The following is a 24,783-nucleotide window of genomic DNA, read 5'->3' on the forward strand; positions in this document are numbered from 1 at the left end:
GGCAAAATAATGATAATAAATTTAGTGAGAGTGGTGTTTTTATTTTATTTAAAAAATATTTGCTTAATATCTTGTGACAGAGAAAATTGAAAGTCTGATCTTAAGTCCAGTTTATTTTGATATTTGGCTTGATGACTCTGAGAGGTAAAAAAGACAACTTTTTTTTTTTATAGACAGAACTGTGTTTTCCCCAAACTCACATGTTGAACCACCAATGTGGCTGTATTTGGAAATAGGGCTTTTAAGGAGGTAGTTAAGGTTAAAAGTCTTTCCTGGTGGCTCAGATGGTAAAGAATCCACCTGCAATGCAGGAGACCTGGCTTCCATCCCTGGTTGGGGAAGATCCCCTGGAGAAGGAATGGCAACCCACTCCAGTATTCTTGCCTGGAGAATCCCATGAACAGAGGAGCTGGGTGGGCTACAGTCCATGGAGTTGCAAAGAGTCAGACACAACTTAGTGACTTGCACACACACAAGGTTAAAAGAAGTCAGAAGGGTGGAACCCTAATCCAATAGCACTACTGTCTCTAAAAGAAGAGGAGGACACCAGGGATGCAATCACACAGAGAAAAGGTCACGTGAGAACACATCAAGGAGGTGCCCATCTCCCAGCCAAGGAGAGAGACCTCACCAGAAGCCAGTGCTGCCAGCACCTTGATCTCACACTTTCAGCCTCCAGAACTGTGAGAAAATAAATTGCTGTTGGGTAAGCTACCAGTTTGTGGTGTTCTAGATATTCTACTATGGCAGCCCAAGCAGACTAATACACTCCAAACATTCACAGATCCAGATGGCAGATGTGCATCAATGGCCCAGTCACAAGATTGTGCTAAGTCACTCAGTCATGTCCGACTCTTTGTGACCCCATGGACCGCAGTCCATCAGGCTCCTCTGTTCATAGAATTTTCCAGGCAAGAATACTAAAGTGGGTTGCCATTTCCTACTCCAGACAGCACAGCAATCATGCAAAAAATTTTGTCAAAATACAGCTAGTAAATTTCCATCATCTCCGGAAATCATTTGCTCTTCAAATTAATTGAAAGTTACCTTCTTTAACTTTTTACAAATGCATAAATAAATTACTAAGTCTCTTTGTTGGAAGCTTTTTAAACAGGGTTAGAAAATTTTGTTCAAGTTTTTAAAATGGGCATACATGAGAGTATTTATGGGTGCCACACCATTTTTGTTTGGGACAACAAAATCACCTAACAGTGAAACGCTTCAAAATATCCAATTTCAAAATATTTTTTCCACAGCACATTTATTTCAAAGAGCAATTACTTTCTCACTCATTAGTATCATAAATTTTCCATGTAGTGGTAAATTGTATGTGGGTTCTTTTTTTAATCTGACAGGTAGCATTCTATTTGTTATCACATAAAAAGCCAGCAAATTTGGAACAGCAGTCTTTATATCAGGCGAAGATTTGTGTTTTCAAGTTCAACAACATTTATGGCCTGTGTCTCAAGACAATCTGTAAGCCTCCGTGTGGCACAAAATATTTTTAATCACTTCCCATATCAATACTAGATATTAAAATATCCTGCTCTATGTTAATTTATAAAATTAACCACACTAATGACTTTCTACAGCATGCTATGCAGCTCTGACCTCAGTATCCTTGCTGCAGTAACTTGTTTGTAGCTCATCTGTAATTGCAGGGCACAGGATTCCATCTGTGAGGGTAGTTGTGGAATGTTACCCTGAGTCCTTCTGCTCTGTTTAAAGCAGACCTCCTCCTTGACTTTACTTACACAGTTCTTCCAGAAGATACCGAGTTCATTAAAGAAGTCGTTTGTTATTAAGAATGTATCTTTTCTAGTACTACAGTTTTCTGTGGTTACTCACACACAAAAAGCAGTTCCTTGTTGATTTCACTATTGAAACAATATAGTCAATCTTTAAGAAGAAGAGAAACATTGAGACATCCATATTTTCATCCCTATGTAGTAACTTCGCATGGTGTAAATTGCTTTTAATAGGGAAAAGGAGTAGTCAAGGCTGTATATTGTCACCCTGCTTATTTAACTTATATGCAGAGTACATCATGAGAAACGCTGGGGTGGATGAAGCACAAGCTGGAATCAAGATTGCCAGGAGAAATATCAGTAACCTCAGATATGCAGATGACACCACCCTTATGGCAGAAAGTGAAGAAGAACTAAAGAGCCTCTTGATGAAAGTAAAAGAAGAGAGTGAAAAAGTTGGCTTAAAGCTCAACATCCAGAAAACTAAAATCATGGCATCTGGTCCCATCACTTCATGGCAGATAGATGGAGAAACAGTGGAAACAGTGGCTGACTTTATTTTTCTGGGCTCCAAAATCACTGCAGATGGTGACTGCAGCCATGAAATTAAAAGACGCTTTCTCCTTGGAAGGAAAGCTATGACCAACCTAGATAGCATATTAAAAAGCAGAGACATTACTTTGCCAACAAAGGTCTGTCTAGTCAAGGCTATGGTTTTTCCAGTGGTCATGTATGGATGTGAGAGTTGGACTGTGAAGAAAGCTGAGCACCAAAGAATTGATGCTTTTGAACTGTGGTGTTGGAGAAGACTCTTGAGAGTCCCTTGGACTACAAGGAGATCCAACCAGTCCATCCTAGAGGAGATCAGTCCTGGGTGTTCATTGGAGGGACTGATGTTGAAGCTGGAACTCCAGTACTTTGGCCACCTGATGTGAAGAGCTGACTCATTGGAAAAGACCCTGATGCTGGGAGGGATTGGGGGCAGGAGGAGAAGGGGACGACAGAGGATGAGATGGTTGGATGGCATCACCAACTCGATGGAAATGGGTTTGAGTAAACTCCGGGAGTTTGTGATGGACAGGGAGGCCTGGTGTGCTGCGGTTCATGGGATCGTGGAGAGTTGTACATGACTGAGTGACTGAACTGAACTTGCTTTAATACTTGCTTTTCCTGCTAATTTTCAGATGTGTGTATGTATAAAACATATATATATATATATATATATATATATATATATATATATGATTTTTGTGTTTTTTTGCCAATTCCAATGGTGTATGCTGACCAAAAATGTGTTTTAGCTTGTGATCATATTGTTTTCCATGTACTATTTCTACTATTCTTTTTTTTTTCTACTATTCTTAATTAGAGCAGGAAGATAATTGTTTCCCCTCAAGGTATGTCCTTTGCTATTAAGAAACCTAAGAGCGTCTCTAAATATTTAATATCAAATTAAGTGAAATTTTCTAAATTACTGAAATGAATATTGCAAATATCACCCTCCAAAAACAAGTATCTGTCTTAATGTCTTTATGTTCCAGATACATGGTTTCTAAAGTTCTTGGTAATTCCAAGTATTCCTACTGAGTAACTCAAAACATACTAAGGATGAAGATATCACCAATAATAATGAATATGAATCCACATCTCAAATAGTCTTATTGTTATTTTTGACTTTGACTCATCAGATCTAATTAAGTCATTTGTTTTTACTTTGTTAATGTGGCAGTCAGTGAGCTCTTTTCAGAAGTAGAAAATATGTCAGCTCTACCCTTTTCTTATTAATAGGAAGAAGGTTTATCCTCAATTAACGGATCCATAGCTAAAATGTTTTTAATCTAGTTAAAACTAGATTGTATACTATATAAATCCATGTAAGGGGGCACACCACAGTATATCACAATATATTAAAGGGAGCTAGCTGCATCCATCCCTTTGTGGGGAGAACGCCCACTGTCTCCTCATGCTGCTTGGCAATAGGGTGTAATCCATGACTGTCTGACACAGGGACCAAATATGAGAAACAGAGTCTGTCTACTACTTGCAAAGTTAATTTCTATTTTTAGATTGGAAATGAGTAAAAATAGACATTCCAATATTCTTTTCCCATGCCCTCTGGGAAAAGGGGCACCCCAACTTTGGAGAGTGTGGGTTTCACAGTGTAGGTTGGTGATTCAGTGCTGCAGTGGACATTGTTGACTTGATCCCAGCATTCATTCCTGCCTTTCCTGTCAACATTACCCTGATTTTCTTCTGAGTAGATCCTCATTGGCTTAAACCAATCAGCCCAGTCCAGCCTCCAATCAAAGTGATTGGTATGGAGATGTCAAGAAACTCAATTTTGGCTTTCTTTTTAAAAAAGTGAATGCTAGGAATTTCCTGGCTGTCCAGTGGTTACAACTCAGTGCTTTTACTGCCATAGTCCAGGTTTGATCTCTGGACAGGGAACTAAGATCCAATAAGGCGGTCCAAAAAAAAAGTGAACCCAAAGAGCCTCTCTCACTCACCTAGGTGGGGGCAGTCCAAGGGCATGATAAGACTGGCACTGCAGCCAGTTTACCACAGGGAGAGCATAGACTGGAGCTCCCAGGGCCACCATGTGGATCCAGGGATGAAAAAAAGATTGCTGAAGGTAAAGGGGAGAGATGGCAAGAAATTAGATCATTGGTGACCTTATTTGAGCTCCAGTTGAAGGCTTTCCTGAAGTCAGATTTACCCCTGGATTTTTTAGCTAGTAGGTGAATAAATTCTATGTAATTGCATAAGCCATTTAGTCAAGTTGGCTTTTCTATCATCTGCAACCAAAAAATTCCTCATGATACAGCTATCAACTCTTTTGGTTTTTTGTTTTGTTATCATTTTTTATTAATTTTTTTTATTTAGTGTTTACGATAGTGTGTCAAGTTAACCATACTTTGTAGCACAGAATTATCATCAGTATCCTGCAAGGTCCTTCCATTGAATGATTCCCCTAGTAGCTCTATTATTACCCCCATTTTATAAAAGGGGAGACTGAGAGCAGAGGTAAGTAACTTGCCCAAGGTCACTGAGTAAGTAACAAAGCCAAGATTTACTACCAACCGTGTTCTTAATCACTACAGTATATCAGAAAGACTACACTACTCACATACTATAATTTGGCATTGTCCAACTCTCTCATTTTTGCCACTACAATGAATATAAAGTAATATTTACTATTTCTTATGTAACTTTGGACAAGTTACTTAAACTCTGTGTCTCAGTTCCCCTACCTATAAAATGGAGGTAATAAGATAATACTGACTTTATAAGGTTGTTGGATAGTTTAAATTGTACCTGTTAATTTGAACATCTTTTCTGTATTTATTGGCCATTTAGGATTCCTTTTTTGAGAAACTTCCTGTTCATACCCTTTGCCCATTTTTCTATTGAGTTTGTTGTCTTTTTCTTATTGATTTTCAGGGGTCACATATTGCAGTTATGTCCATTTTAGATATTGAACATCTTTTCATCTATCACATTTCTGTGGTGCCCTTCATTAACAGTAATCTTTAGTTTTTATATAATCAATTTGATCAGTTGTGCCCCAAATGTGGAAAGAATAAAGACATGAAAAACAATGTTTATGACATCAGCAATTTAAAATCTAGCTGAAGAATCAAAACCAACAACCAAACAAACAAGTGTTAGACACTGTATGTATGAGTGCATGCTCAGTCGCTTCAGTTGTGTCCTACTCTTTGCAACCCTGCCAGGCTCCTCCGCCCATGGGATTCTCCAGGCAAGAATACTGGAGTAGGCTGCCATGCCCTCCTCCAGGGGATCTTCCTGACCCTGGGATATAACCCTCATCTCTTGAGTCTTCTGCATTGACAGGTGGATACTTTACCACTGTGCCACCTGGGAAGCCCCTATATAATCAACTATTAACCTCAGAAAAGTACCCAAATTTTTCTGAGTTTCAGTTTCCTTACTTGGAAAGTGGAAGCATTGAAAAAATATTTTCCAGTTTGTTGTGGTAATTAAATAAAGTAAGACCTGGTTCTTGTAGTTGGTATCTGGCATATAATAATTGCAATTCATAAGCAAAGCACATCACCAAAATAATAATGGCTACCATTTATGGAGGTCTGCTACCTGCCTGGCACTTACTCTAAGTCACCATATTTAAATTCCACAAGCCTCTGCAAGGCATTATTGCTGCCATTTGTCAGAAATCTAGGTTCAGGGAGCTCAATAATTTGACAAAGTCACACAGCTGGTATAAGGTAGCAACAATACTGAAAATGTGCTAGACACTCTGTCAAGTCTGACTCTTAGTGACCCCATGGTCTGTCCAGGTAATATTGAAAGCCAGGTTCATTTGTCCTTAGACCTCATGTGCTTTCCACTATGTCAATTTTTTGCCAGAAAAGATGCTAGAAAAAGCAATGAAACTTAACTTGGATCCTGAAGAAAAAGAGAAAAGAAAAAGACAAAATTTTAATAGACAAAAGGAGGAAGGCGGAGAGGACGCCCTGCCAGATTCTGAGGGAGTACAGTGCATGTGCCAGGGATGAAAAGTACTGTGAGCTATTAGAGGGCAGAAGGAAAACTTGTCCAACATAGTGCCCTTCAGTCCAAGCGCAGAGACGGGGACAGGGTAACTATTGGGGTGGGGGGGGGAGGGTGTCTATTCCCTACTTCTACTTCCATAACGAGGAAGCAGGAGTACACTACCTGACCAGTGAGCTTGAAGGAGGAACTGGCCTTGTGTCCTTCTGAAACCTCTCGTTTGGAAAGCAGGCCTGCCCCAGGAAGCATGTATTTTCTGCTTTTCCAGAAGTTGTAAAACTACAGTCAGCTTTTACAAGTAGACTTTCCAACTCTGCTTGTGACTGCTGGTGTTTGTTGTTGTTGTTGTTTAGTCTACTAAGTCGTATCTGACTCTTTGCAACCCCACGGACTGTAGCCCACCAGGTTCCTCTGTCAATGGGATTTCCAGGCAAGAATACTGGAGTGGGTTGCCATTTCCTTCTCCAGGGGAATCTTTCCAACCCAGGGATCGAACCCACATCTCCATTGTGGGATATGTTCAGTTCTGGGCTGAAGTACAAGCCGGTCTTTATCTCTGCAGATCTAAAGCCATGGCTACCATTCCAGTTTTTACCAGGGACAAAGCTGACATTTTGTTTTCCACCAGTCGTGACTCCTGCAGCTATCTCGATGGATTTTGAACTTGCATGGGCTTTGTGGGTGTTATCTGAAGACTCCTAAGACTGCAACAGTATGCATTCAACAAATCATGGTAAAAGAGTGAATATGACAAGTTCAAAGAACAATGAGAAGACAGCCTGATTTGAGTAGAGAACATATAAGTAGCTTTTGTGAGTATTCATGGGATTATCCAGGCAAGAATACTGGAATGGTTGCCATGCCCTCCTCCAGGGGACCTTCTGGACCCAGGGATCGAACCCATGTCTCTTGTGTCTCCTGCATTGGCAGTCAGGTTCTTTACCACTAGCACCATCTGGGAAGCCCTACATAAGTAGCTTGTAAGGTTAGATGGATGACTTACAAGAAAGACTTTTGTTTCTGATGTGGGAAGAGTGCTTAAGTTTCTGAGCAAGGGAACAGCATGAGGGAGACTGTGTTTATGTAGAGATAATATGGCAACGGGCTGCAGTGAAGACCAGGGGAGGAAAACCAGGAGCTGAAGGGCAACCAGAAGTGGTTTCTAGAATTCCTGAGTGAGGGAAGATGAAGGTTTGGTCTAGGGAAGTGGAAATGTGAACTGGAGTGAAAGGATGAAAGGGAGATATCAAAGGAAAACTGCCAGGATATGGTTACAACCGGGGTCCAATAAGTGGAGATACCTTTTTCAGGCACCACTCTGAAAGACGTAGATGAGCACACCCAGAGCTTGTGGGAAGTGGGTCTCAGCCTTCAGTTCAGTTCAGTTCAGTCCAGTCGCTCAGTCGTGTCCTACTCTTTGTGACCCCATGAACCGCAGCACGCCAGTCCTCCCTGTCCATCACTAACTCCCAGAGTCCACCCGAACCCATGTCCATTGAGTCAGTGATGCCATCCAACATCTCATCCTCTGTCGTCCCCTTCTCCTCCTGCCCTCAATCTTTCGCAGCATCAGGGTCTTTTCCAATGAGTCAGCTCTTCGCATCAGGTGGCCAAAGTATTGGAGTTTCAGCTTCAGCATCAGTCCTTCCAATGAACACTCAGGTCTCAGCCTTGGGCACCTTAAATCTGTCAAGTGGACTTGTTCTTGGAACCAAGGACCCCGGGCACAGGCTAGGAAAGAAGTTAGGGTTGGGAGCAGTTTGGGGCGTCAACATGGACAGAGGCAGCACACATTTGAAAGCCTCTGGGTAGAAGTTGGTGAAGATGTAAAGCATGAACATGGAGAGGACTTGGGATGGCAGGGATGGGAACAGGGACACAGATGAAGCTGGGAGGAGAGCAAGGGGACACCGGTCACTCCTGGACTGAAGAGGAAGGACAGGATGAGGCTGCTGGCAAAAGTTGGAATCAGGATCTTGTCAGCAGAGGAGGATGGCTTCCACCTCCCTTCCCCCTGTCCCGGCCCCCCAGGAAATCCACAGCTGGACCCAAAGCAGCTTTCCTCGGGCTGGCCTGTCTCTTCTGGACCCTGAGTCCCCTTCCTCGTGCTCTGGCGACAGTGACGCCCCGGACCACGGGCTGCAGGGGTCCCTCTATCAGCGGTAGGGGGCGACTTCAGCTCCCCAGGCCGCAGGGTTTTTTCCCCCCAGGTTCCTGCCGCCGGTCAGAGCCGGGGCCCTCCCCAGCACCGCCCCACCTGGCCACCGCCGCAGCCAGCCCGCGCCCGCAGCCAGCCTGAGCTGCCGCAAGCCACCGGCCCCTCCCGGGGGTGGGGTTTAGGCTCCCCCTTCCACACTCGCTTTGTTGCAGGGCCCCCCCAGGGCAACCCCCCAGTCTGTCTCCACGTCCCGGGAGTCAGAAAGGTGCTAAACTAGGGGCCTGGTGGGAAAGGGGCTCAGCGGCGCGCGGACGCTCGCGGGCTCGAGGTAGCTAGGGATTGGGAGGAGGGAGCGGAGCCTGAGCCGCGGGGGCCGCTGCTGCAGAAGGGGGAGGAGAATGGGGAGGAGCTGGGGGGCAGGCTGTCGGGGAAGGAGGGGTCTTAAGGGGCGGCGAGCCCAGGTCGGATTTCCTCTGAGGCTGGCGATCCGCGAAGCTCCCACCTTCCCTTAGAGCTCGCTGCAGCCGCCTGCCCCGCGCCCTCCGGAGACCGGGACGGGACCATGGTGAGAGCGGGGTGCGTGGCGCGGAGCCGAGCGCACTGGCGCGAGCCCTCTGAGCAGCCGAGGGGGGCCGGGCGGAGGGCGCGAGCCGCCGGGACCCGAGGAAGTTTCCGGGGTCGGCACGGGGCCCGGAGCCTTCAGGCTGGCTCTTCTCTCTTCCGCAGATGTGGAGACGCTGGCTCGCGCTCGCGCTGGTGACGGTCGCCTGGGTCCACGCCGAGGTAGGTGAGCCTCTGAGCAGGTCCGAACTCGGGCGCCGGGGCCACTGGGGTCTGCGCGTGGCGCGGGCGGTGCGTGCGTCCCCGGGGATGCTCTCCCCGGGTCGGGCTGGGAGTTTCCATCCGCCGGGTGAGGGGGCGCTCGGAGCAGAAATGCTACTTAGGAAACTTAAACCTTAAAAATCAGGAAAAGTAGTTTGGGCCGTAAGCTGGAGCCCCACCAAGGCTAATATGGAGGGAGAGTGGGGAGGAGGAGTGAGGACGAGCAGGGCCGGTTGGGACAGAGGCGGCGACACGAGCAGGAGCCGAGTTCAAAAAGGCGCCTGAGTTCTTTCCTTCACTGGAGAGGAAACTGAGAGTAGTTGGAGCCTTCTCCCTTCCGAGTCTGTCTCCTGGGGGAGGAGGGGGGCGGTCCGGGGAGCTCAAGAAATTCTTCTTTTAGGGCGGGATATATATATATATATTTTTTTTTTCTTCTCTTTTATAAAGTAAGATTATGATTCTCTGATTTTTTCTTTCTTTCTTTGTAAAGTGCCCTGGGATTTTGTGTTACTATCAGAGCCAAATAACGGCCTTTAAAAAATCTCAGTTTTTTCCTAAACTGGACATTGCGCAAGTATGAGCAATCCGTTGCTCTGCTCTTTGAGGGCTCCGCGTTTCCAAAGTATTTCAGCGCTTTGGGGGTAATGTTTTCTTTCAACTCCAGTGACCTTCCTGAAACACTACAAACAAACCAACAAACCCTTCACTCACAAGCCCCTCCATTAACTCAAAGGTTTATGGACAGAAAATAAACAATTCTAAATTCCCTGGGCTCTAGTCTCCAGAAAAGTGAGGTCAGAAACCAAACATTTGATAATTATGGCAGGAAATGTGGAAGGAATTAAAAAGCATGAGGGAGAAGAAATGGAATGTACATTACAAAAGAAATAGTTCCCTGGTGGGTGGTTATTCTCCCTCTTTGAATTTTTTTCTTCGTATTATGGTTTAGCCCCACCCTTAGCATCACAGCTTTCCTGCCCAGAAAAGTCATAAAAGCCTGCAAGGTCTTCACGATTTAAAAAAATATGCACATTATACTCAATTCTCATTTAATTCACTACTACACTGTTGATTGATCTGGAAACAGGAGCTGTTTTTTACTCAACAATGAAATTAAAAATCAGGCTTCCCTGGAAGCTCAGACAGTGAAGATTCTGCCTACAGTGCAGAAGACCTGGGTTTGATTCCTGGTTTGGGAAGATTCCCTAGAGAAGGAAATGGCAACCCACTCCAGTTTTCTGGCCTGGAGAATCCCGTAGACAAAGAAGCCTGGCAGGCTATAGTCCATGGGGTCGCAAAGAGCTGGACACGACTGAGCAACTGATACTGTATTAAATTAAAAGACTAATTTTTTTGGATATCTACTTGTGTTGTAATAAAACTCCATTTGAATGATGGGGATACTAAGTCAGAAAGGTCACATAATTCATCTACAGTCCTAAGTTGTTAAATGGTAGAAGTGAGATTTGAAGATAGTCTGGCATCACACCCCGGGCTCTTAACCACTGCCTCCCACAAGGACTTCATATTTGCCATGTACTTCTTGGCATAGAGCAGACCTTGGCTGGGCTGCATACATCATTTCTTCTAAAGCTTCCCAGAACCTTGGAGGGTCACTTTTGTTTTCCACATTTTACAGGGAAGTAACGGGTTCCAGGAGATTAGGTGAACTGCTCAAGGTCACATAGCTAGTTAGTTCTGAAGAAGGATCTGAACCCAGCTCTTTCCACTGGCAGAGCTCATCTTGATTTCCAGATCAGTTTCTCATGCATTTTGTTTTCCAGGGTTTGAGTTTAAGGGAGGACCCTTCTTCACTGGCTGATTCAGTCCCAGCTAAGGAACATCCTTGCACCCCTGCTGTTGACCTCAAAAGGCAAAAACTATAGTCCATTGATGGTTGAGGAGAATCCCTGATTTGTTTTACTGCAGGTTTAGGAATTGCCAGCTAGCGTGTGAAATCGCTCTGTGAACTGGAATGCAAGTGTGAGGAGTGAGGGGGCCATAGGTTCACTCGTTTCAAGGCTGTGTAGCCCAAGGTCTGGGATCTATTCTCAGAAGCTGTTTGTACTACACCCCCTCCCCCAGTGCGTTGCAGGGAAAAGCTTAGCCCTCATAGGAAGTTCCCTCAGCAGCAATTTCCTGCTTGAGGTGGAAGAGCAGAAAGTACTCTCACAGAATTCCCAAGGCAAAATCTGAGGGGAAAGAGGCAAAATCAAGAAGTGCTGAGGCATGAAAACTGAGGAAAGGAGTGGTGCAGAAAGAAGGCTGTGAACTCAGGGTATGTGAAGAGTAGGTATGATGTAGGCTTTATTTCATGACCCCAGATTATTAAGGATTATTTTTTAATGAATACAGTCTCTTGGTGTCTGGACCTGGTAACATTTGGCAAGTCTTTAATCCATGTTTTAATAATAATATACCTTTAATTATTAATGAAAAGGTAAATTAGCCCTAGCAGTTTAGATACTACTTTCAGCATTTTATCATGTAGTTAATGGTGCTTGCAGTAGAAATTTTTTTCCTTGTTAGCTATAATAACATATAGCAAACAAAGCCAAATAATTTACTGTCTTTATTGACATCCACTTTAGTAGTCTCTAGGGCTAAAATTACACAAATATTGTTGAGCTTTTAAAATGAAATTTAAAAAACAAAGTTTTCTTGGTACTTTTTGATTTAATATAAGCACAAGGATTCAATTCGGCATATTTTTAAAGCATTTGATTGCACAACAAATTATGTTGATATTTGAAGAAGCCAAGCCTTTGGAATAGCTGTAGACCTCTAGAATCAGGGGTGTGCCAAGCTTGAAAAAAGGTGGTTGTCGTCATTATCAGTGCTAGTCTGTAAAAATCCTGTTTGGTTGGATTCAAGAAACTGTTAGCAAATCTCCTTAAAGAAAGTGTTCTGTTTTGAATGTTTTCCATGGTCTCTTATTGGCACCTCAGAGTTGCTTTTTTGATTGCTTCCTCTCTGTCTTTCTGTCTTAATACTTCAGGCAGCCTCCATCAAAATTCCATCCCATTCAGCTGAGCTCACTCCCATGTGCTGGTTAGAGTCTGCCTAAAGGGGGTGTTGGCACATGTCTCTTGATGAGCCTTGTCTCTTGGTATATTAGTGTCTGCTGTGGGTGAGGACTGGGGAGTGGCCGCACAGAGCAGAATCTTTTTTTTTTTCAGAATCTTTTGGGAGGGGCTGTATGGACCTGCTCACTCTCCCTCACCGCCCCCTCTCCCAGTGGGAATTACTGCAGTTCACTGAGAAGTGTGCAGAGTAGAGGCTGGGAAAGGTTGAGAAGTCAGGGATTGGTGCGTGTGCCCTTGAGTCTTGGTGGGTGGGTCTGAGTCCAGCACCATAGGCTGAGGGGACCCCGTGGCTCAACTGCCTGCTTCCAGAAGGCAGCCTTGGCAAGTGCCCAAGCACACTCCACTCTCTGCTGGTGGTTATGTCTGCTGGCACTCTGATTTCCAACATTCCAGGTCTGTAAATTCACAGGTCACATGATAAGTCACAAGTACAGGAGACTGATTCACAAATCAGAACACTTATTCCAGGGAGGGGTACTTAACCCGTGAACTGTGAGTGCATCGCTTTTAAGATAATAGTGACAAGAATAACAACAATTATACGGATAGGCAAGAAGATTAGTGCATTGTTCCTCTGAAGCCAGATTTCTTAACCTCCTTCATACCCTATTATCAACATACAGTTAATCAACTACTAGGGGTATTATTGGCTAATGTGGGATCTCCTTTATATTCTTGAGAATTATTCTAATAGTGGATTCAGGTGGGCCAAGGTGTGAGTGATTTTTTTCCCATTTTCCCTTGATTTTCCCCACATCTTCTACAGGAAAAGCTAGGATTTTGATATCTATCTTGTATATTGACCACTAAAATAGTCTCTTGTTTGTTTATCCTTTGGCAAAGAGGACTCCTTGCTGTGATTCTGGAGGTCATTGTTAGAAAATGGAACGTTAAAATATAGCAGGGGTTCTGCTGAATAGCCAAAACAGAGGGACAAGCACCCTTCAAATTGAAGCCCTGGATACTGAAAACATCTTTAGAAGGAGCATGTCACAATTCCCATAGAAGTCTCTGGATTGGAAAACAGAAAGCAGGGGTCCATTCTCAAGCTCAGAGGAGTGAGTTTGGGAGGAGCTGTGAGGTGGGGGCATGGCTGCTATGAATGTAATGTCTTGAAGAAGGAAATAAAGTCTTCAGATTCAGTGAGGCAAGAAGATACATGTTTCCAGGAGAACAGAGAAAGTAAAGGATGAGCTGTAAATGCCAGTGGTCACACACAGAGAATTGAAAATGTCATGGTGTCTTCTTCCTACTCCTTTTAAATAAATGGACATCCAGACAGAGATTTCTAGTAGCCACAAATAATATTAGCTTAAGGACACCAGATATTATAGGATTGAAAAACAACTTATCTTTGGATGGGTTCATTTTATGAGCTAGGTGACTGATGTCCTGCAGGTCAAAGGCATGCTTCTCTCTTAAGGTGCCGTCTTCTGTCACCTGTGACTTTGGTGTGGGATACTTTCTCTAGGAATGAGTCATCACCAGCACAGACCTTGCCTTCCCGATGCCCATCGGGCAGTACTCCCTGCTGCAGGCTGAGCATGCCCCACACAGGGCAGAGTCGTGGGTGAAGTACAGGGCATGGTCTCTGCCCTTAGGTTGCTTACAATCTAATGGTGGGCCGTGGGATTTAAACGGTGGCAGCCAAAATACGTAAGATTATAACTACCTGATGAACAAGTATCTTCACTATTATTATTATTGCTTTTTTTTACATTAACAGAGGACGGCCCTTGATTTTTAAACTTCTTTTACATTAATACAGTGCACAAATTTTTAATGTATAGCTTGAAGAACTTTTACATATGAATATACCCATGTAGCCACCACCCCATCAAGACTGAGGGAATTGATGCAGTAAGGAGGCCATAAACGCGGGGTGTGTAGAAACAGTTACAACGAAAAAAGTGAGGAATAGATATGATCAAGGTTACATTTCATCACTTGATGATCATTATCATTTAATTAGTCCAATCTCTTAATGTCTGGCCCTACTAGCAAGTTTTGGCAAGTTTTAATTCATGTTTTAACAATGAATTAAATGAACCTTTAATAATTAATGAAAAGGTAAACGAACCCTCTCCATATGAGATTTGCAATTTGGATATTATTTTAAGCATTTTAACCTAGAGGTAACAGTGCTTTCAGTAGGAGACTGTTTTCCTTGTTAGCTACAAAAACATAACAAACACAGTTGAATACAGTCTTTATTGACATGAATTCATTTTAGCAAACTTTGTATAGGCTTTGGGGGAGCTGACTCGACTGTTTTGCCAATAGATATTCCAGGGCTCAATATAATCTCCATTGAGAAACTAAATAAAGGATAGAAACTCAAGTAATTCCCTTTGACCACTTTGCCCTGGTCAGTATTATTTTTAAAGGGACTCTACATAAGATGCCTATCACATCAATTCTGAAAGCTAAAAACTTTAAACCTACTACAAGAGTTAAAAGTTAACAGCAATATATGCCAGTAAAAGTTATATTTACAAAATTTAAGGCTCTAGCAAATTATTATGATTTAAATTAAAAAGCAGAACACTCCCCACTCCAATGCCCTATCCTCACACCTATGTAAAAATTTATAGAGAAGTATGACAAAATGTCTTAAAAGCCATCATGAGGATTCTTGTGATGAATCTCACATTTTCCAAGAGGAATTTATCCTCCTAATACATGCTATTTTATTTAAATAAAAAAGTAGTATTATTTTCTGATAAAATATGGAAATATGTTACTAAGAAGTTCAGGGAATATAGAAAAAACTAGAGCAAAGAATAAAGTTGCCTGTAATTCTACCACCTAAACTTAAACTAACCTTCATTCCTCCTTTCAGAGAAATTATCAGTCAGTTAACAGATGTATGTGATGTGCCTACTAGATGCTACAGGTAATGAAAGTTAGTACCTCCCAACACTAGGATAAGGGGCTTCCCTAGTAGTTCAGACAGTAAAGTATCTGCCTGCAGTGTGGGAGACCTGGGTTCGATCCCTGGGTTGGGAAGATCCCCTGGAGGAGGGCATGGTAACCCACTCCAGTATTCTTGCCTGGAGAATCCCCATGGACAGAGGAGCCTGGCAGACTACAGTCCATGAGGTCGCAAAGAGTCGGACACGACTGAGAGACTAAGCAGATCAACACTAGGATAAATGGCCTGCAGAGATGAAACAAACATGGTGTGTGTGTCATCACTACCTTCTCCCTTACCTATGACAGACCTTGCTAATCAGTCATAGTATTCTTCCTTCTGAGACTAGAGAAAGTTAGAAAATCCTTCTCAGGGATGAAGTGTATGTGTGCATGCTCAGTCTCTCTGTTGTGTCTGACTCTTTCTGACTACATGGACTGTAGCCTGCCAGGTTCCTCTGTCCCTGGGATTTTTCCAGGCAAGAATACTGGAGTGGGTTGCCATTTTCTCCTCCAGAGGATCTTCCTGTCCCAGGGATCAAACTCGCATCTCCTGGGTCTCTTGCCTTGGCAGGCAGATTCTTAACCATCGAGCCACCAGGGAAGCCCCAGTGCTCTAGGTAGCCACTAGCAATCGATTAGTCTGTGTGTGAGATAAAAAGATACTTGCCTTTTCTGTTGGAAAAGTCAGTCCAATTTGGAAGTCAAGCCAGATAGTGGTTATGTCTTTAGCCAGAATTAAGATGATTTAGAAGGCAGAGTTGGGACTATGTGAAACAAAGACAACATGGGGTGATAGAACTAGGGTTGCAAATGAAATGAAATGTCAGGAAAACAGTAGTTTGTTCCTAGCTCAAGCTTCTAAGTTCTTTAGATGAATTCGAGCATCTTAAAACCTAAGGCAAACTTTTTAACATTGGCCATCAACAAAAATATGAGTTTTCTTGGCTCTTCTGGTGGAATAAATAGTTGCTCTTGCTAAGGCTCTAAGAACTGCTATTGTCATAGATAACAGTTGCCTGGCAGGAACATACTAATGGAAAGCTCTTTGGGTAGTTGGAGTACAAAATATATCCAGTAAATCTGCATTTTCTGCTGTGCTTGGAGAATTTCCATGTAATCTCTTCACAGACTTTTTATATGCTCATTTGGAAGCCATCACCAGTAAGCTGTTCCCAGGATTGTCTGAATTTATAACCTTTAAAATGTTTCCTCTGTAATCCCAGACACTATATGTGACCAACTAAGCTGTTGCCAAAACAAGTCATGTGACACATGGCAAAAGCCTGATATGATGCACGCGTGGTTTATAATGTGTGTGGCATGAGATATTGGCTTGAATTGGCTTGAGGCGGGGAAAATGCCTCTGTTTTCTACCTTTTATTGTATTCAAGATTAAAATCCTGCTGCTGCTGCTGCTGCTGCTAAGTCGATTCAGTCGTGTCCGACTCTGTGCGACCCCATAGACGGCAGCCCACCAGGCTCCACCATCCCTGGGATTCTCCAGGCCAGAACACTGGAGTGGGTCGCCATTTCCTTCTCCAATTAAAATCCCGAGTCTGAGGCAAAATTTGCCTTTTTCCTCACAGTCTGTCATTCTGCCCTTCAATGATAGTAAATGAATGCAATTTATTGATCTCCTACGGCAGTGCCAGGCATTATGCTGCCAGTCTGCACATATGCTTCTATTAAGAATAGTGTGAAACTAAAAAGCAATACCATATTGGTCCCTATTCTGAAATAGCTGCTACCACCATAGCTAATGTACAACTCAAATGGACCTGGCCACTAGGGAGCCACATCACCTCCTTCCTCACCTCCTGCTGCTGGTGCAAAAATCTTTGCATTGCAGCTGTGGGATGGATGCCTTCTCAGAATTTAAGTGGCTCCACCAGAGCTGCTGGGGCCATTTTCGGCCTGTTCACCTAGACCACTTGACCAGTCTATCCAGTAGGTGGCAGCTTTTTGTGTGGAACTTCATCTGAAATTGTCTGTTCTTTGAGTGCTGGTGCTTTTCCTTTATTTCCCATTTTCCTGTCACTTGAGCCTTCCACTGAGTTCCTTTCTTCATTCTCTTCTCTTGTTCTTGTGTCTGGGTGTTTTCAAGCTTTATCTTTTATGTGGACCCTGTTACAAAACTTCTTGTGATTGAAAAGAACCTTATAAAATAATGAAAGAGTCTTTGACTTAGAAGTCCTGCTCTTCCCCTTTCTTGCTGATATTACCATTTTAAAGCCACCTAATTAATATCTCTGACTTGCAGCTTCAGTTAAGAGCAAGTGCTTTGAGGTAATGAACTGGGTTTGAATTCTGACCTTGCTGAGCTGTGAAACCATGAGCAAGTTACTTAACCTCTCTGAGCTCACTTTCCTCATTTGTAAAATCAATAATGGCCATCTCTCTTGCCAGTCAATCAATTAGATAATAGAAAAGGCTTCTCCTCATAGCACACAGTCAATGCCAAACATTTGCAGAAATGAAGTGCCTCTTCCCAGAATGTTTTTGACTCATGATTTCAATGAGAGAATTCTCAGTTTACACATTGACATTCACAAGGTATTGTCTGCATTTGTACAGCCTGTGCCCTAGCTCAGGTTATTGCTCTGTTTACTGATTTATCCTTGGGAGGAAGTATAGCATAATGGTTTAGCACTCAGGCTTTGAAGCTATATTGCACCGTGCTCTGCTAAGTCGATTCAGTCGTGTCCGACTCTTTGTGACCTTATGGACTATAGCCTTCGAGGCTCCTGTGTCCATGGGGATTCTCTAGGCAAGAATAATGGAGTAGGTTGCCATGCCCTGCTCCAAGGGATCTTCCAGACCCAGAGATGGAACTCACCTCTCTTCCATCTCCTGCATTGGCAGGTGGGTTCTTTACCACTAGCACCCCTTGGGAAACCCTGAAGTTATATTACCTGAGTTTAAATCCTAGGCCTTATTAGCTCTGTAAACCTGGGGAAGTTACTTGACCTTCTGGTTCTGTTTCCTCATCTATAAAATGGGCTTAATATGGTGTATTCACCCCATAAGTTAGCTGTGAGAATCGAACTATTCCCTGTAAAGCAAGTAGAAGAGTGGTGTGGCACATAGAGTGCAGTAAATGTTAACTATTATTATCAATCTTGTGGCATCTCTACTTAATGAAAGAACTTCAAAGTCTTGTTTATGTGTGTTGTGTTTGTGTGTTTGCATATTCACACATGCTCATGGCTGACAGAATTCCCCTTGCCTCCTTTACTCTCTCCAGGGATTAAGGATCACCTTTTAAAAGACAACTAGAGTATTTATTTCAGTGGATGCTTTGTCGCCCAGAATTCATATCAAAACCCTTCCTCCACTTAGACTTAGCCAATCTTGCCTTCAGACTTCCAGCATGTCCTCGGTAAAGCCACAGTTCTGTCTTTCCTCTGAGAAAAGAGTTAAGGACTCATCAACCTCCTGTGCGCAGGCAGTGAGCTGTGTAAGCCAGCATAGGTTCTCTCTGAAGACTGAGTGAATAAGGCAGAGAACTGGAAAGGGAAGAAGAGTGAGGTAAAAAGAGAGGTAATAAAACTCCTGTGGAATTTTTGCAGATCCAGTTGTTTTCCTGTGTCCCACCTTCTGACATATGGAGGTGGCCGCCAGATATCTTCGGTTTTTTGTAGGATTTGTCATTTACATATGTTCTTGCTGTAGTCCCCATAGCACAGCCTGTTCCCAGGCCACAGATGCTAAATTTGGGGTTTAGAAAATGTGATCAGGCAAAGGAATAGAACCCTTTGCTTTCACTGTTTGAAAAATAAATACCTTCTCTCAAAGACAGGGTAGGAAGTGTTGCTGGAGCAGGCTGATCTGTCTGTTTGGGAACCAAGGCAGCGCTGCAGTGTTTTGCACACAAACTTGAGTCCTCTGCTGGGCACTGCTGTGTCTGGCAGCCAGCCCTGACTGCAGCTTCACGTGGTTGCCAATTCCCAGGCCCCGGAGCCTGTCTCTTTATTGCTCCCTGTGTTGCTCACTTCATCTTTTCCCCTCTACTTTCTTGTCTTTCCTCTTCTTTCTCATCTCCTTCCTCCACCATAACAGAGAGGTCATCATGGAGTGTTTGGGCTACCTTCAGTTCAGTTCAGTTCAGTTCAGTCGCTCAGTCGTGTCCGACTCATTGCGACCCCATGAATTGCAGCACACCAGGCCTCCCTGTCCATCACAAACTCCCGGAGTTTACTCAAACTCATGCCCATCGAGTCAGTGATGCCATCCAGCCATCTCATCCTCTGTCATCCCCTTCTCCTCCTGCCCCCAATCCCTCCGAGCATCAGGGTCTTTTCCAGTGAGTCAACTCTTCGCATGAGGTGGCCAAAGTGTTGGAGTTTCAACTTCAGCATCAGTCCTTCCAATGAATACCCAGAACTGATCTCCTTTAGGATGGACTGGTTGGATCTCCTTGCAGTAGGAGCTGCCAAAACATGCACAGAGCACCAGGCTCACATCTCATACAGAAAGAAAACTGCACAAAATCTTGATGCCTTATTTTGTTTCATCCATCTGGGACCAAGTAACATTTCTCCGAGTAAACTCAAGGAAGGCCAGTAGAAAGTATCACAAGCCTGTTCTTTATAATGCTCTGAGTTAGCGCTGGTGACTAAGACACAGACCTGTCCTCAAGGAGCTTGCAGGCCAGTAAGGGAGGCTGACAGGGTGACCCACCGTGGTAAGTGCTAGGACAGGGCTGACAACCTAACCCATCACTGGGGGTTGCAGGAAGACCTCATAGAGGGTGTGTCCCCAAGCTGAGCCCCAAATATGAGTGGTGTTAGCCAGACAACAGCAGGGAAAGACAAAGAGCCTTATCTAATGCTCACAACATGATGATGCTGTTACTATAATCTTCATTTATCAGTGAAGAAACCATAGCTCAGAGGATTCAGTTAGTTACCCCAAATCAGCCACCTAGTAAATAAATAGTAAAGCCAAGATACAAATCCAGGACTTCAATTCTCAATGCAAATACTCTGTGTTCAAGTGTCCTTAAGGTCCTCTTAGTTTTATTTATGAAAGTGACTTTGAAAACAAAGCAAAGACCTTTTCTCTAGGTAACTCGAACTCAAAAACAGCTGCCCAAGCTCTGTCATTTACCTCCTCACGCTCTATCAGCTACAAGTGCCTGGATCAGTGTTTCAGGCCAGTCATGGTCATCTGGCCACATCAGCATGCACATGGCCTCGACTTGGTTCACGTCCAGGTGCTTATTTGACCCACAGTGAAGTGTAGATGTCCTGTCAGAGTGCTTGCTGCATAATGGTCAATGACTCAGGAGATGCTTTATAGCAGTGTCTTTGTTCGTCAGATGTATTCACAACTGTTCCACATTGAATAAGACCAAATGGCAAGACAGTTATAAATCTCCAGCTAAGTGTCAGGGTATGGTTGTCCACACTGTTGATTGCACAGGAGTGGCTGGCCAAGGGGGCAAATTGGGCTGACCCCATCCTGTGCTCTGCTTACAGGTCTCTGTGCCCTGTCCTGGGGCTTTTCTGACCACCCAGAGGGTCACCATTTTTCTAACTGATGTGCAGAGCTCCCCAAACCCAACATTTTCTCTCAGATGTTTGATGCTTATTGGACTATGGTGGCCATTTCTCCTCCATACATTTTGTAAATCAATATCATTTTAGGGTCTTAGAAAGTTTTCATAACTGGCCTCCATCGAAAGCCACTTCTTTGTTTTTGTGGATTTTCCTTATGGATTACCTAAGACGATACAAATGGAAATTTTTAAAAATCTGTTGTTTTGCAACCAAAAATGTGCTGCTTTTGGCTCATGTCCAACTCAGTCTAGTTTGGGAACTATGATTCCCCAGGAATTGAGAAAAGCATTCCTAGCTTCCCCCTGATTGCTGGATTAGCACAACTTCCCTCAGCCCACAGCTGAATTCCAGCTCCAAGGAAGAAATGTCTTAGACAGAGTGAACTCCCAGCCCGGAACCCGTCAGAGGTTGTGTCATGTGTTTGCATTAGCTGAACAAAAAGCAAGCAGGCTTTCCGGCCTTGCTCCCCATCCGACCCCCCCCCCGCCCCCCCAGGAGAGGCCAGTTAAAGTCTAGACAGTGTCTGCTTGGCAGTGAGCCTTTGCAGCACAATCTGCACAGTTCTGCAGCTCTGACTTCAGTTGCCTCTGTTCACTCATCCCCACCCTCACCCCATTTTCTTAGTTAGCCTTAAACTGTCTCAGGGTGCTGGCATGTGCCGCATATATAAGCAGCAGGTGAATGAGCTTGTGAGACCATGAGGATTCAGCGGTTTTGAGAGGTTCAGAGCTGAGAAAATATCAGCAGCGCTGGCTGCAGCTGTGGCTGGGTTGACAGTGATCCCTGACGTGAGCCAGCTTCCAGCAAGCCTCCATTTATTGGCCAGAGATGGGCTGGAGCGAACCCAGGACTGACAGGGGCACCCCGGTAATGAGCTTCATGCTGTCCTTGGTGGAGTGAACTTGGGCGAGTCACTGGGCTCCTCATTTATAAAATATGGGGGTTAGAGCAGGTGAGCTCCCAAACTCAGCTCTGAAATCCTATCCATATAAAAGGAGGCAGGCGTTTTAGGTTGGATTGTCAGAGTATTTACTTAATGGAGTTAGGATATTTGATTAGCTCTTAACTCATGGCCCAAGGAGAAGCTGGACCGGGAATGGGAAAAGAGAACAAGTAAAAGCAAAAGTCATGTTGTGTCCCTTGCTTCCTCCTGTGTGCATTGAATGAAATATAACCAGGAGATCGTGTGGCACCCAAACAGTCTTCATGCCCAGGAATTCCAATTGCTGTTTATTCTACAGAAAGGAATCACTTGATTACTCCACTTGAGAAAGTAGCTATTCTACAACACTGAGCAAGAAATGAAGGATGCAGGATCCTCTTGGGGTTGAGCAAGGAATCTTTTTTTGTTGTTGTTTTTTAATGAAAGACCTCAAAATTCCAAAATGTGCAACTTGAGCTTTTGCTGAACTTACTAAAAAAACAAAAACAAAACTTTCTTCTGACCTTCGTCAATGTTCACGGCTTAAAAAATCATTGTCTGAAAGTGCTGCACGGACCCTATTTTGTTTTCTGGAATGCATCTTGCTTTCTCACCATGTTGCCTGGCCCATGACCAGATCCTGGGTTTCCTCAACAGGAATTGATGAAGTTCCTGCCCGGGTCCCCATGCCTTCTCTCTAAATCAGTTCAGGGCTCTTGTTACAGCTAAGGGCCCTGCTCTTTTGGCCTTGACCTCCATGGTTACATTGAGTGACTTGAGAGGGTGAACCCAGTAAGGAAGCAGAGGCTAGTGCAGATATTTCAGTCCTGCTTAATGCCTGGTGCCTTAACTGCCCTCTAGTTCCTGGATCCCACTAGACAATCTCAGTATGCTAAATTGTGCTGACTTTTGGTTCTGAAGGGGGGACCAGCCTGGTGTTGTCTGTGGCTTTCCTAATAAGGCCACTTGTAGTGTCAGAATTGAATTGAAATTGGCTGTGCTCCAGGGTAGACTATATACACAGACACACACATAAATTTTACTGCTTAATTGACTTAAGTTTCACTACTTGGAGAATGTGACCATCTACTTATAGTTCAAATATACTCCCTTCACAAAAACAAATTCCTGTGGAAACTAATGAAGAGAAGGATATATATTACTAAATTTCCCTTAATTTGATTGCTATGTTTGTTCTAGTTGGGTATTTAACTTCTGTTATACTGTCCTGATTTCTCTCTGAACCTAGGGATATAGATCAGTACTTGTGGTTGTGAAGTTTGCTTGTTAATGAATATTAACTTAATATATGTCGTTCTTCATTCATTCCCTACCTCATGCCAAGAATAAGAAGGTTTTTCTTCTCAAATCCTATGGCTAGCATGTCCTACTAGTTTCCATCAGGGTTACACTAACTAGGCATATTTTCAGTTATGGAGAAGGACCCAAGTTTATGCATTTACAACAGAGAAAAATAAAATGGATGGAGAACTTAAAATTCCTGGTGACTCACCAGCATACCTGGCTCATGTAGATGTTAGTGAAAAATTGACACACCAGTGTGGAATTTCTATTAGAGCAGCTAAAACTTTTGAAGCAGAATTCCAGATGCCCTCACTGAGCTCAGACTCAGACGTAACCAGAGTCCCCTTCATTGTCAGGGTCCCTATCAGGAGGACCCAGGTGTGGCTTCTGGGTGGCCTGGCCCAGCTCACAAAACCTGCTTGGAAATGGAGGCAGAATTCACAAGTGCTCAGAATGTTCACCTTCACTTTCCCAAGGGCATTCCCATCTGTGGGTCTTCACCATGTGCATATAATTGCAGTGCTACAATTAATTGGAACAGACTGAGGTTCTACATCAGAAGCAGGAAGTTCACTTGGCTTCTCCTTGGAGTCCTAAGGATCTTTCAGGAAATCTGTTCATTTGTGCTTTGTTCTCCCTACCCCTCTTCTGTCCTTGGCATTTTCTGTTTTCTTTCCTTTCTTAGCCTGTGTGGCCTTGGCCTTGCCAGCAGCCACATGCCGAGAAGCAGACTTCCTGGTTTAGCTATTTATTTTAAGGGTGAAACCTTTCACTTTATGCATTAATTGGTGTCTGTATCATGTTCAACAAAAGAGTAATTTTCTGCATGCACCAAGGGCTGGCTAATGATCAAAGAAAACCCCAGCACAAGGATATCCACTTCAGGTGTGAGTTCGTTTGGGGTTTCTCAATTTCCTTTCCTGGGGGATGTCTAGAAGGGAGAATGGGATTGGGAAGTGTTTTGAGCAGAGGCCAGACATTCAAGTCTTTGCTAAATGTCGGGTATAATAAATTCAGTACTCACTGCAGACCTATTTTTTAATAAAACTTGCTTAGCTATTTGTGGACCATATTGTTTAAATAATAGTTTCAAAGTTAACAGTTTTCTCTCTGAGAAATACAGTTGGAAAAGAATCTTTGTGTTTTTCTTTGCCTTCTATGAAAAACGTGTTAAATATAACCTAGATGATAATAAACTTTTTTTTTTATATATACCCTATCTAGGCTTTCTCTCTCTCTCTCTCTTTTTTTTTTTTTTTACATAAAATTAAAGAAACCATGAAGGTGATATGAAATCCTGTAAGAAAAACCAAATCTTGAGGTTTATTAACCCCACTGTTTGGTCATTTGACAGCTTAGATAATTGCATTTTCCCTCTAAATTCCTTTTACACATTTGATTAAACAGCAGGCTCTTCATTTCCTGCTTAAGTTGCTTCATTGAATTGCTGTGTGGATTAGAGAGCAAGTTGGGTTCCTCCCCAGGGGCTATATTTCAGCTGGTGATTGGCTTATATTTCTGGGTAGTGTTATCATTATTTTGCCCAGTGTAAATGGCATTGTCATGTAGTGACCATAATTACTCATGTTACAGTGGCCTAGAATGCAAAGACTGTCTCATTCCCCAATGATTTGTTGTTTAATTCTGGGAAAGTCTTCCCTCTGTTCAGGTTTGGTGAAATGAGTGCACACAAACAAGTGTGTGTCGGGGGTCGGGGGTGGTGAGGGTTGCT

The 24,783-nt window shown here is 43.5% G+C and overlaps 1 protein-coding gene across 2 annotated transcripts in view; it reads left to right on the forward strand.

The window, feature by feature from the left end:
• The first annotated feature begins 8,850 nt into the window (after positions 1-8,850).
• The window catches only part of FSTL1 (follistatin like 1), a 56,892-nt gene continuing 40,959 nt past the window's right edge, over positions 8,851-24,783 (forward strand). The window contains exons 1-2 of one of the 2 annotated variants that reach the window (XM_043873599.1): positions 8,851-9,004; positions 9,166-9,222. In XM_043873599.1, coding sequence (XP_043729534.1) covers positions 9,002-9,004; positions 9,166-9,222 — 60 coding nt within the window. In that variant the 5' untranslated portion in view covers positions 8,851-9,001. Of the gene's footprint in view, positions 9,016-9,165; positions 9,223-24,783 lie in introns of both variants that reach the window. The other variant, XM_043873600.1, reaches the window with a different exon arrangement.

This window comes from Cervus elaphus, chromosome 19 (assembly GCF_910594005.1).
Source record: "Cervus elaphus chromosome 19, mCerEla1.1, whole genome shotgun sequence".
Taxonomy (NCBI): Eukaryota; Metazoa; Chordata; class Mammalia; order Artiodactyla; family Cervidae; genus Cervus; species Cervus elaphus.